Raw genomic sequence first — 13025 nt, 5'->3', positions numbered from 1 at the left:
GGAACAGAATTACTCCTATTTAATTTTTAAGTTGAAGCAATACTGCTTTTAATAACACATTTTGAAATCATTCGTGCTCTGGTAGAGGTGCTTATTATCCATCATGTGGAGTGCTGGTCCAATAAGAGTAAATCACTGTAGTGGTGTTTCCACCTTCTTAACTTGTAAACCAGCAAAAATTGAGCTGAGGTTTCTCCTCCACAGATGATAAACATGTCAGAGTTGTACAAGGAAGGGGTTTTGTGCTCTGTACATCTGCTGGCTACCAGTGGCCCCAGAGAATGCTGAGGGGCTCTTTGCAGTGTGGTCTGACTCTCAGCCCACCACCAGCTCCTTTGAGCTTTGGCAAGCACTGGGCAGCATCAGGAGCCAGGGAGTGGAAGGGTGAGCTTCTTCCAGCAGCCACTGACTTGGTTCAGCCCATACCAGCTGGACCCAAGCATGTAACCCATGGCATATTCAATCAAAACACTTCATTTAGTGTTTGCTCTTTGTAAATTACATCAGCAATGATGCGTATACATCATAGTCATTCCCTTCAGTTGCATTAGCAAGCTGGTCTTCTCTTGAGTGTGGAGGATGTAAGTCCTGTCTTCTATTTTTTAATTTGTGGATATCCTAAGACATAGTAAGAACATATATTCAGTGCTCCCAACATTTTACTTCAGCAGATTTAGAGTAGCATCCTATCAAATAATTTTCCAGTAAATTCTGGTTCATTTTAGGAGAGATAGAAAATAGGTGAATGAATATTCCTGTCACATAGCCCCAGGGACTTGCCCACACTTATTTCTTTGAGCCTTTACTTCCTTAGAAACACCTTCTCGGGAATCCAAAATGCTACACAAACCTTCCTTTCCACCATAGAAAGACATTATGGAGAGAAAGCTGAGACATGGTTTTGCAGGTCCGTCTGCACATTAGCCAGATGGGCAAGCGTCATTGTTCAAACGAGTAAGGAAGAAGGTGATCAGCAATACAAAAGGCAGCCTGGTGCTGTGATAGAAATCAGCGCACACAGATTTTGGTGGAATCCTGCCAATTCATACCAAGTTCTAACGAAGGCCAAATCCCCTGGGAGCAGCTAGAGACAGAACTGTAAGGGACATTTCACATTTGGGGTCATTGTTGGCTGTGTTAATTAATTTGTCCCCTGCTGGATCTTAGTCCTTCCTGTCTATCTCAAGAAAAGTTTGTGTGTGTGTTGTTGTGTTTTTTGACTGCAGGTTGTTGGTTTTAAATATTGCATCTGTCTGTGTGTGTCAGCGCTGCTACCATACACCGCTCTGAATATATCTGATAAAATGTGAACCTCTTCTATCATAGTTATTACATGATGTTTATGTATAAACCCATGAGAATGTGCGTGTACTTACTTGTGAGCCTCAATTAAGGGCACCCTGGCTGGGTGTGCCAGAGGAAAGGGAAACTATCCTTTGTCATCACCCAACCCAGCCCACTGCTGCTGCAGGCAGGCAAGCATCATTTGGGTTCTAGCATGCCAAAAATACTTGGGCTAACGTGAATCAAACCTATGAAGGCAAAACACTCATGGCCCCAGTTCCCTCACCAGCGAGCAGGGAAAGATCTGTAGGAAAGCACAGTGTGTGTAAGTGTGCTGCACATTTGCACGGTCAGATTGAGCATTATTTGGAAGTAAAATTTGCAGCTGTCACTTATTTGGGCTCTGATTTGAGTTCCTAAAACCGATGGGAAAGTTCTGTGGGGTCCAGCAGCTTTTGAATCTGTCCCTTTAATGCAGTTCTGATGTGTTTTACAGCATTCCTGGCCTCAACGTGTTCTATAAATCACTGTAAAATATTACTAGAAAGCTGGCTCTTTTGATACTGCAATTGTAACGTTTAGAAGCTGTGCCAAGGAGCCTTAGGATGAATGAGTAGTTCATAAACTTGGGGGGTTATCAGTACTTATGGCATGTGATAAATTGTTATATGTCATCTGAAAATAAATGGCTCTTTAAGTGTGTTTTAATACCAAATCATAAGCAGGGATGGGTTGGGAGTAACTGGGCCTAAACATCGTCTGGTTTCTGTGTTTCTCACCTACTCTCTTCAGGCTGTGTGCACTTGCTTAGATGAGCTCCGTTTTTATGTATGTTTTTTGAAAAAGAAAGGAAAAAAAAGGAGATATCTGAGTGTAATTATGCATTACACAAATCTGCACTGATCTGAATTGCAAATAATAACAATAATAATAATAATCCTTCTAGTTTCTACTATTTAGTTGGAAATTGTAGTTAAGTGAATGAAATCTACCTTTTAAATTGGTACATTGTTGTGCCGTCTCTGCATTTAAATGATTCTCACTCTGTTGTATGTGGTATTTGCATATTTAGCAGAACAAAACAGTAAGTTGGTGGATTTGAAGCTGAAGAAGACCTCAGAAACTCAGCCACAGGTGGCAAATTCACTCTCCAGCACTGCTCTGAAAGCTGTCACTGATAGCTCAGAGCAAGACGTTAAGGTAAGTTTTGATTCATGCTTTTGTCTCAGTACCTGTGTGTTTCGATTTCTGTTTGTACCTCGTGATGAAACCATTTCTTACCAAATCCTTCATGGCAAGAAATGCAGAGAATCTTTGTGGCATGGCACTTGCATAGGTTGCAATGTGCCAGGGCTCTTTTATTTTTTTCAGTTGGTTAAGCAACACATTTTCATCTCTTTTTGCATCTCAATGCTTGTAATTGGTGTAACAGCGGCAGGCAGAAACTTCACCTCCAAGTTGGCAGTGCTGGGGCTGCTACTTGGACAAGGAGCACAGTGCGGGCTGCACCCTGCATGCTTTGCTCAGCATCCGGGCTTTGGGAGCAGCCCTGGGCATGGCGCTTTGATTCCCTTCACAGCCTGGCCCTCTCTTTTTTCCTGCATCAAAACTAAGCTGCGTTCTGTTTTAAAGCCATACATACTTGAGTACTTGACAACGAGCTCTCCTTAGGAAAAAAAGAAACCAGTCTGTGGTGCTTGCGGTTGTGTTGCCCATTCTAAACGTTCAACCCTTCAGCAAATAGCACGCACCACTCAATTTTCCGTTTCATTTTCTTAATTATCCCCCTTGCGTTCTTAGCATTATTTTTTTTTTGTTTTAAAAAAGCAGTCCCTGTATGTCATGAATATCCCTATGGCTCTGGGGCACTTCCAGTTGGGTATAACTTTTCACCCACCTGCAGTCTGTGGGGAAAGCGCTGCTGACTGAAAGGATTTCCTTCCCCAGATACAGAGATGCTTTGAAGTCCCAAAACAATGACTTTCATTGCTTTTCCCTTACACTGTCGGTTCCTATAAATTGGTGATGAAAGTGTGTGGCAGCAGCAGAGGACTTTCAGTCTCTATCTTTGAACAAAAGGAAGCCTGGATCAAGTCTGATTTTTGCGTTCAATTTAGCTTTCTGCAGTGGATTTAATGCAAAATGAAGCTGGCCCAAGAATAATACAATGGATTGAAAAGGCTAACTGAATTAGTGGGCTTAGAGGAATACATTTGTAAAGTGGCAGAAGTCTGTAGTCATAAAAAGGTTTCTTAAAATGGGATTTACTGGCTAATCACACCGATATTTTAGCATGTTGCCAGGCCTAAAAAATTAGTCGTGTTTGTTTATTTTGGTAAAGACCCGAGTTGAGGCCGTTGGCTTGTTATTGTGCTGCTAGCAGGAAACCACATTCTGTTTACCCAGCATCATAACCGCCCGCCTGGTGCAGCTGACGAGCCCTCCGTCCAGTAGGAGCAATACTTTTAAGCTTAATTCCGCAAACGAGGCCAGGGCTGCCTCCATTAGGGGAATGCAGCACCACCTCGCTGATGAAAAAGGGGTTTCTCTTTTCTTAATGGCTCCTTGTGACGAGCCGTGTTTTTAAGGTGCTCCCACAAAAGGTGCGACTTAACAGTTTTGTCTTGAAGGAAGAGTTTGAAAGCGGCTTTATAAGGAATATATGGTGTCCATCTGTTCTCGGGGAGCTCTTGGCGTTGAGTCGGATTTGTTTTTTAATAAAATGCAGTTTACACGTTTATAAATGAGGCATTCTGTGTTTGTGGAAAAGGATAAATTGTTACCTTCCCTGGAGGATTGTGTATCCCCGGCCTCCTTGAGGCTAGAGAATAGGCCATTGGAGAACTCCCTCATTACCGATTGTCTCAATGCAGAGGAAGGGCAAAGTCTTGGTAGCTTTTGATAACCAGTTTCAGCATTCAGCAGGCTTAGCTATTAGTCATGCATCTTAGCCTTTCCCTATTTACTTTCAAAACACTTAATAAAAATAATAAAAGATTAGGTATAAAATGAAATATTTGTTTGGTACACAGCACTTCGGTATCTGCAGCTTCCACACACTGTGGTGGTTCAGTCTTCTGGGATATTTCACGTTGACAGAACCATTTGAATTTGTTACCAGTATTAACATAGGGAGCCCTGGAAAAAGATAATTGTAGTTTCCTTAGCTGTAAAGGGCTTACTTACAAATCTGGCTTTGGAAAGTTATAGCTGATGAAATGCAGTTCAGTGGGGTAGTATTATAATCCTACCTTTTAGCCTTCATCCAGCATTAGTGGTTTATCTCAATGGGCATAAAATTAGAAACTAGTTCTTCTTGTCGTACAAGGCTGGGGGACTGTAGGAAGCAGACAATTCCTTCCTGGCTGGCGACATGGCATGGCACGGCTCCGGGCTGCGGCACGGCTCCGCCACTGCGGCAGGAGGGGGCCCAAAGAGCCAAAACCAATCGTTGCCACCGCAGGCTCCGCAAAAAAATGGCAAGTTAGGCACTCCTCTCCTGTTTTTGTTGTGGTTTTTTTTCCCCCTTTCTTTCTTTTTCTTTTCCTTTACTCCCTGCAGCTGATACTTTCGTCCTGTACAAAACTGTGGTCTGAGTTGGGAAATCCTCTCTGCACAACCTGCGTTGTGTCCCCCAGCGAAACATACCTTTCGAGTTAGTGTCTCTTCGTTTGTAAACAAAAGAAACTGTTGTGTGCCTTGTTTTCCTAGCAGAATGGAACAGAGGAGCATCGTGCTGAGCGATTACAAAAAGCAGCAGAACGCTTTAGAAATCCTGTTGTGTTCAGCAAGGACTCCACCGTCAGAAAAACTCAGCTCCAGTCTTTCAGTCAGTATGTGGAGAGCAGACCAGGTAGGAGAAAATATAAAGCGTGTTTTCCCATCTTATGATTTAATAATATTTAACAATAAATATATTAAAACCTGATAATGTAAGTCCCCGTTTCAATACATAAATATCAAGCTTTATAATAATTTTACATGTCTTTCCCCTTTTTTCAAGAGATGAAAAGGCAGAGATCAATACAGGAAGATACAAAGAGAGGAAATGAGGAGAAGGCTGCGATAACTGAGACTCAGAGGAAGCCATCAGAAGATGAAGTGCTTAATGTATATTAATTTTTTGTCTGGTTTCATGATTGCTGATAATTCTAAACTGTATGTGGAAATAGTGCCTTTATTTGTTAAAATGAGATGTTAGGTTTTTTTAGATGTCAATCTCCAGTGCATTCAAAGCAGAGTGAGAGGGGTGCACTGTTGAATTAGTCTGCAGTGTGGTGATAATTGTCAGATAAAAAAAATGAATTTTTCAGAGTTCCACAGCCCCAGCTTCCTTGAGACATTTCCATCAGGGCACTTCCCATAAAGAGATTCCAGTATTGATCTACCGGGAGGATTTTAATTATTACAATAGCAGATACCGCAGAGCTGCAGTTAGAGGGAAGAGTCACATGAGACCTGCTAGAATTTCTCAGCCAACCCATTTTGTTGGCTTGGGTTAATGGGTGTTCAACCTTTCCATTATCCAGATCAGCCGTGAATTACTAGCTGAATGATGTTTGCATTAATATAATATATATGGTAATTTCTTCACTTAATTAACGGGGAGGTTCAGCTCAGTAGGGGTATGGGCTGATCATGTGTAAAATTGATTTGTGAGGGAAATATTTGATAGACCGCAGGGAGAAAGCTGGTTTTGATGGACAGCTGTGGGACAGAAGCAGGAAGAACAAGTTTTACCCTTATTTTTTTTTTGTCTGAAAACACAAGGCAGCTTTTGATGGTGGTCGCTCTGTCCTCTCCCCAGTTCACCTCAATACCTGTGTCATTTTTGCTGGAGCAGTCTGGAGCCGAGGAGAGATTTCATACCGCTGCCGCTCCTACCCTGAAACATCCAACTTCTCACTAACCTGACAGCTCTTTTTAGCAGAGTTAGACTTTTGCAGAGTTGAAAAGCTCTGGCACAGTAAGTCCGCATTACATATGCAGATGATACACAGGAACTCTAGGGATATTTCAGCCTGACACAGCATTTCTTTTCATCTTCTAATAACAATTGTTAACAATTATGCGTGCTGACATTAGGGAAGTTTTCATACTATTTTCAATTAATTGTAGTTGATGAAAGGCAATATGTTGCACATCAACTCAGCTTTGCTGAGGACTGATTTTTTTTCCTTCAGGGTCCGCTCTCCAGTAGTTTTGGTGTTGTTTCTCTGGCTGTATGTCAGATGGAAAAGTGTTTCCAAAGGAACTGATAGCATTGGCTGTTGTGTAGGAGGAGAAGGACCAACTTACTGGGAGCACAGCACTCTTAAATTCACGCACTCCAAATTTCAAACATCAGTGGTCATTACCGGCGCTGGAAATTCAGCTGTTCTTCCAGCCCTCACTTTGAGTACGTCTTTATTTGAAATGATAAGAGGCCAGCGTTACTGTTGTTATACCTATCACTTGGATATGGAGCTGAACGCACCATTTTAGAAATGTTTACAGAAAAACAACTGGCGGTATTTAGTGAAAGTATCTGTGGCCCATCCGCAGCGACAAGCGAGCCTCCATTAGGGAACAACATCACAGGAAAAAACAAACAAACAAACAATTTTTTCACTTCCCAAGGGACAGTGATTTTAGTTGCATCCTCTCTTGGGTACAGATGGAACACAAGGTTCTTTTGCCATTTCTTCTCCATCTGAAACCAACTCCAAGGACTGCAAGGAAGTGGACAGGCTCACTTGAAAGGAGACATGTTTTCTTCCTAATGTCCCGCAAAAAAAACATGCTTCAGGAATGGCATTTCACCACTGTGTATACCCTGTAATAACTTGGTGCAGCTGGGTGGTAAGAGTAGAGACCCATGAGAATAACTCTCAGGTTTGGAAGGACTGTTGTCCAGCTCCTGGCGAGAGAGCCAAAGCGCTTTGTGGCTTTTTGTTGGAAGTATTTAGGAAAGCACGTGGTTGTCTGTGGGGTGATGACAAGACCTGATGGGGCACAAGGGGTGAGTTTGACTCGTTGCCGTTTCCATGCCTTGCTCAGGAAAGAAGAGCGCTCAGCCTGATTTACCTACTAGGGTGCCAGCAGGGCAGATCAGGTCAGTCCCTGAGCACCTGAGAGCCTGTACCTTGTCACTGCTGCCCAGGATAAGAATCAGTCACAGTAATTAACAGTACTTTTCCAGATCACTGTGTAGCCAGGCAATTGCTTGCGGTAGAGGAAACCCAGAGAGGCATTACAGCCTCGTCTGGTGAGAGGCATCATTACAGTTGACCCAGAGGAGCTAAAACAAGGCAGGGAGCTTGTCTCAGGTCTGTTTTTAATCTCAAAAACCCGTGTTTTAATTGTTAGAGACTCTTGTGCTAGTTCTTCTAGCTCCTAAAGTTAGGGTTTTAAAACTGAGTAAGAAATGAAATGGTACATTAAATAGTAATCTGGATTACGTTTCCTTTCACAGCGCTTCGTTACAGCTGCTTTTATGTACATAGGCATAAATTGTATGAATTTCAAAAAGTCAGCCAGGTAGTTAAAAACTGCAGAATCAAGTGTTCTCTGCAGGAAAAAACTGGGTTATAAATAAGGACATTTGGCAAAATTGTGAAGTTTGCAAAATATGAGCATTAGCTTTTTGGTAGCAAGCGTGATATTTGGTTGTTTAGGTAAGTGCCTTACTAAGTGTTTGTGGAAAGGAAAAATGCAACTTACAAGTGATGTTTTTTCTTCTTGTTTGTTCTCTTTAACAGAAAGGGTTCAAAGACACCAGTCAGTATGTTGTAGGAGAATTGGCAGCACTAGAGAATGAGCAAAAGCAAATTGACACCCGTGCCGCGCTGGTGGAGAAGCGCCTTCGCTATCTCATGGACACAGGTACGGTGCCCAATTACACTGTAAACAGTTTTGGCAAATTGAGCGTTCACAAACTCTTATAGAGTTTTGGAAGTGTGAATCTTTGAAGCCTGAATGTTCAGCAAAACTGCCTTGAAAATAAAAAGGCTGCGATTTGCAGCCACCTCTCTGGGCCCTGGTGATAAGAGTGCCTTCATGGGAAGTGATAACTTGCCCTGATACCGTGTGAGCCAGCACTATTGAACAGTGTGCTCATCCATGCAGAGTTGGAATACACATCTGTGTCTCATTGATATGCCACTGCTTAAAAAAAAAAAAAAAGAAAAAGAAAAAAAAAAAAGTAAAAAAAAAAAAGTAAGATCTTCACTGTTCTACTGATTCAGTGGGAAAAAAAAAAGATTTGGCCAGCTAAAGCCATGTACTGCATGAAACAGAGCACAGTACATGGGGGAAGGCTCCATTGACTAGATGACTGAAATTTGAGAATACTATCTGGTTACTGATACTCCACAATTACTTTATTTATTTATTTATCTTCAGGAGAGCAGGTCTTAAACAGTCTGTAATGCTTGGTGTTGTAGGTGCAGTTGAAAGGATTAAAGCATATGGGCGAGTTTTTGTTAAAAGCGTGCTGGTTGTGACTTCTGCGATGCACGTTGCATGGATGTGGAGCACTGGTGTCCATCAGAGGTGGAGAGGTTTAACAGCATTGGGTTGAAACAAACGATGCTTTGATATTTCAGCAATAGGTTATACTGTGGGTGCAAAAAGCGTTCTTCCTGTCCCTTGGGGAAAAAAGTCAAGTGGTGCAAATTACCATGTGGTTAAATTGTCTTTGAAAACATTGTGTGTGTGTGAAGTTCATACGGGTGAAGCCCACCTTGAATTAGAAGAACAGGTTTTAAAGTGAATTTTAATCCAGTGGTGTGTTTTGAAATACAGGCAAACAGACTTTATTTAAAGTTTGGTATTCTGAAATCAGTTTGTCCCACATGTCCAAATATCCGGGTGGTTTTTTTCAATGTATTTACTTTGCTGTGTGCACAGGTGGTTTGACTCTTCAACAGCATTCTGCGGAAAAAAAAAAAGTATCTCAGAGTTTCTCTCCTGGATCAGTGCTTGTTTAGTAGAGCTTTTACCTGTTACAAGCTTTTGAAGTATTTTTTCAACTGCATTACATAACCTTTAGATACTCAAGAAAAATTGTACGTATTATCCTGTACTTTCTTTGTATTTTGTCGAGTGACAAAGGGTGAAACATGCATTCTACACAAAAGATCTGCCATGGCATTTTGCAAGTCTTGGATGAAGTCTGAGCGCTGCCTCTAGATAAGTGTGGAGTTGTCAGCTTATTATACCTGGGGATTTTTAACATCTCATATCATGAGAGTGATTAATCTATGCTGCTTACTTCATCTTGAGAGGAATTTCTTATGTTTCTTCTGGTTTTGTATTTCTTGTGCTTTGAAGTAGGACAAATATTGCTGTGTTCCTCATGTCAGGTGCGCCGAGATGACTAAGTGCTTAAGTCTTCTGCATAAAATGGAACACAGCTAGAACAAGATGTACAGTGTAGCTGTATGGGCTGTAATAGGAATACCAACGAGGGGCCTTGCAGTTCAGCCATAATAGAAAAGTTAGTTTTATGTTCTTGATCATTTTCTGGGGATTTAACTTAACTGATTTGACAAGTCCTTGATAAAAATCCCGTTTCTTTTCTTAGCTTAAATACGCAGTTTAGGAGGAAATGCATAAAGAGTGGAGTTTCTTACCTTGCTTAAGTTACAGCCTTGAAAGCAAGGATTCTCAAACTTTTCTAACTAAGGACCATAACAGAGAGACTGTCTTGTGTACCACCTCTCCTGCCAATCAGTGTCCCGTTTGTCATCCCTGTGGCAGTAACTGCCCCAGTAACTTCCATGTGATATGGCCTTGGCTGTGGAAAAAAAACTCTGAACATCTTTTTGCTGTGCCTGTAAAATGCTGTTGTGTCAGCTCTGTTTCTGTGCCCCAAACATGGTCCCTTCCCTCAGCTCCTCACCTGGCTGGCTTTCCTGCAGTCTCCACTCCTTCCTCGTCTGTTTCCTACTGGACTGGCTTCAGGGGGTTGGCTGTGCCTCATCAGTGGCTCTGTAAGGATGGCATTTCTTCCCTACCTCTCTTTAGGAAGTATTGCTAATATAGACAGATAAGCAGCCTGTGCCTCAGTCCCAACATCTTCTGTAAGGGCATGTGCTGTTTTTCTTGATACTGAAAGAAGAATCTAGGAGCAAAAAGAATGAGTCAACACCACATGTCCAACCAGCTTGCCACAGACCACCAGGGATCTACAAAATAATGTTTTAGGAGAGACAGTAATTGCAGGCTGGTAGCTACAACAGCCCTGAAGGGTTGTTGATGGTGATCTTGGGGTTTTGCAAACACTCCCTTAGGTGTTGGTACTTACCAGAAGGACAAGAAATGAGAAATGGTGCCAGCTCTCAGCACTGTACTGGAAAGTATTTGGTACTTGTTTCTTCTGCAAACATAAGCTTTAGGAACCAGGAGGTCATATGGGTAGCCCAAAGATGTTCTAAACAGACTGTAAAGGACAAGAACCACAAATGAGTTACAGCAGTTGACCTCTGGTCCTGCCCATAGGGCAAGACCCTGGTGTAAATGTGTCCCTTCCTCCGCAGTTTTCAGTATAGGATTGTGCAAAGAGAGATGCAATGGGAACGGGGCTGCAGGAAGAGAGCCTAGCCCCTCTGCACCACGCGTGCTGCCATTTTGCAGCCTGCAGACAGCTTTTTGGCCGGGAAGCCAAGTTTCTGGCTCATGGCCAAAGGGGTGCTGTTGTTTTCAGAGTCCATCAGTCAGGCGGGAAGCTCAGATCCAGCCAGAGCTCTGAGTTTCCAGTGCCAGCTGCTCCTGATTTGACTGGAAACACTTTCCTAAGATGTGTGAAAAAATAGAAGTTATTAAAATTACTGGCTTGCTGATTTCCATTTGAATCTGAATAGTTACACTTTTATTAATATCCTGTAATATTATGTCGCTGGTGCCGTACCTCAGACCTCAGTCTTTGCACTGGAAATGAAAGTGTAATCTCACCTTGTTCCAGGGAAATGGAGTTTGCTGGCGCATTGCAGAACTGTGAGGGCAGCCGGTGTTTCAGTGTCTCAAACCCAGCAGAATAAGCTGATGGCAGGTTTGCTGTCACAGCCTGGAGACGTGCGGTAGTTCCACATGCAGGAGGGCTTTGCAGCATGCACCATATGTAATGCAGTGGGTGCAAGCGTTCAGAGAGCACAGCACAGAGGTTCAAGTAGGAGAAGGGAGTTGTGTGGTCGAGTATAAATATCACATAATCTAATAGTGTTGATTTCCCTTCTTGCACTCTTATAATGGCTTGACATCAAATGATGACAGGGGTGGGATTATCTCCCTTTCTTTGGGATGTACTTGCCATGTTGTGCCTAACCTGTTATGGACGAAATAGTTCCGTCTGTACGTCTGTGGCTGAGTCTTTCTCCATTACAAATTCTCCTGTCATTGTCTTTAAGGTGCCTATCATCTTGATGGCTAAGTGCCAATTAAAATGCAGAATTATCACATAACACAATTAAAATAAAAACCAAAGAAACCGAGTTTACAAATCTCTGATCTAAAGTTTGCTCTCCTTTTTGGGTCACTATTTATTCACTAATTACAAAAACAACGATTTAAGGAAAAAATAGCAGTCATCGGGTATTTTGTTATCTGACCATAGGGTATGAAGTGCTTTTAATTGTTTTTTTTATTAACTACAAGCTTCCAAATTCAAGTAGAAACATACTTACATTTTCTATATGAATCCCCTTCTTTACCAATGGGTGAGCCCTTTTGTGGCACTGTATTAGAATTAATGTGATAGCAATTAAAAAAAAAACCTTGTGCTACCGATGATTGACCACTGATGGTAAATGTAATTGAATTAACAGTGCACTAAAATAAATGTAGACAAAATAAATATAGACAAGAAAATCTGGTGAAAGCTTCTGTAATGTTTTAGATTAATAGGCATACAGAATTCTTCACATTTTTTATTACGTTGTCCCTAGATGAATTCAAAGTAATTGGGGTGGTTAATTTTATTTACACAGAGCCGTTCACAGCGCATTAAATAATAGAGATAATTGAACAAGAATTGTCAAGTGTGTACTGATATCAGACATATTACAGAAGGGAATGTGCATAAAACTTCATTTCTATGCAGCCATTGTTTATGGTAATTAAGTACACAGATTTATCCCTTGGTTGCCTTCCAAGCTTATGGCAACTGCTATTGTTGTGCTCCATTAATATGTAATCAGGAAATAGTTTAATTTTCTAATCTGCAGTTTGAGAATTCACTTTCTAACAACTCTTAATTACTGCATTGCCCTAATGATGCTCATGGTTAGGAAAACTGAACCAATAAACTCCGTGGAAGAAGCCAGAGGGGATTATACTTCCAGAGGTGGTGCTTACTTAATAAACTTGTTATGCCTTCACCAGAGGGAGCTCAGTGTCCTTCAAAAGCATCTAATTTTATATTTCTGTACATACCCATGGTGTGAAGAGTTAACGTACGGTGTGTGATGGGGGTGGCTGTGAATTTCTTTCACTAGAGAACCAGATAAGCGATACTATCACCATTTTGGTATTTTTCATACCGTATACTAATTGTAGAGTTTAATTGCATGGGAAATAGTGCAGGTAGCTTAATCTATTGTTCTAAGTTGTCCTCACAGGTTTATTTTTGGCAAGTTTGTTTTCCTTCATTAGCCACACTAGCTAAACACGGTATCAGAAGATCTTGCAGGCAGAGATAAGCTCAGTATTTGACTGCTATCTAATTTTTGCTGTTTTCAGGGTGAGTCTTGAACAGTAAAGAG

The 13025-nt window shown here is 41.6% G+C and overlaps 1 protein-coding gene across 16 annotated transcripts in view; it reads left to right on the top strand.

Moving 5' to 3' along the window:
- EHBP1 (EH domain binding protein 1) overlaps nt 1-13025 on the top strand; it is a 185121-nt gene that overhangs the window by 148129 nt on the left and 23967 nt on the right. For 6 of the 16 annotated variants that reach the window (XM_015856563.2, XM_015856565.2, XM_015856570.2 and 3 more), the window contains 4 exons: nt 2357-2484; nt 4996-5137; nt 5288-5394; nt 8025-8148. In XM_015856563.2, the coding sequence (XP_015712049.1) occupies nt 2357-2484; nt 4996-5137; nt 5288-5394; nt 8025-8148 (501 nt within the window). Of the gene's footprint in view, nt 1-2356; nt 2485-4995; nt 5138-5287; nt 5395-8024; nt 8150-13025 lie in introns of those variants that run through there. The other 10 variants (XM_032443929.1, XM_032443930.1, XM_015856567.2 and 7 more) reach the window with 4 other exon arrangements.

Source organism: Coturnix japonica, chromosome 3, assembly GCF_001577835.2.
Source record: "Coturnix japonica isolate 7356 chromosome 3, Coturnix japonica 2.1, whole genome shotgun sequence".
In the NCBI taxonomy this organism is placed as follows: domain Eukaryota; kingdom Metazoa; phylum Chordata; class Aves; order Galliformes; family Phasianidae; genus Coturnix; species Coturnix japonica.
This window is presented reverse-complemented; position numbering and strand designations above follow the sequence as displayed.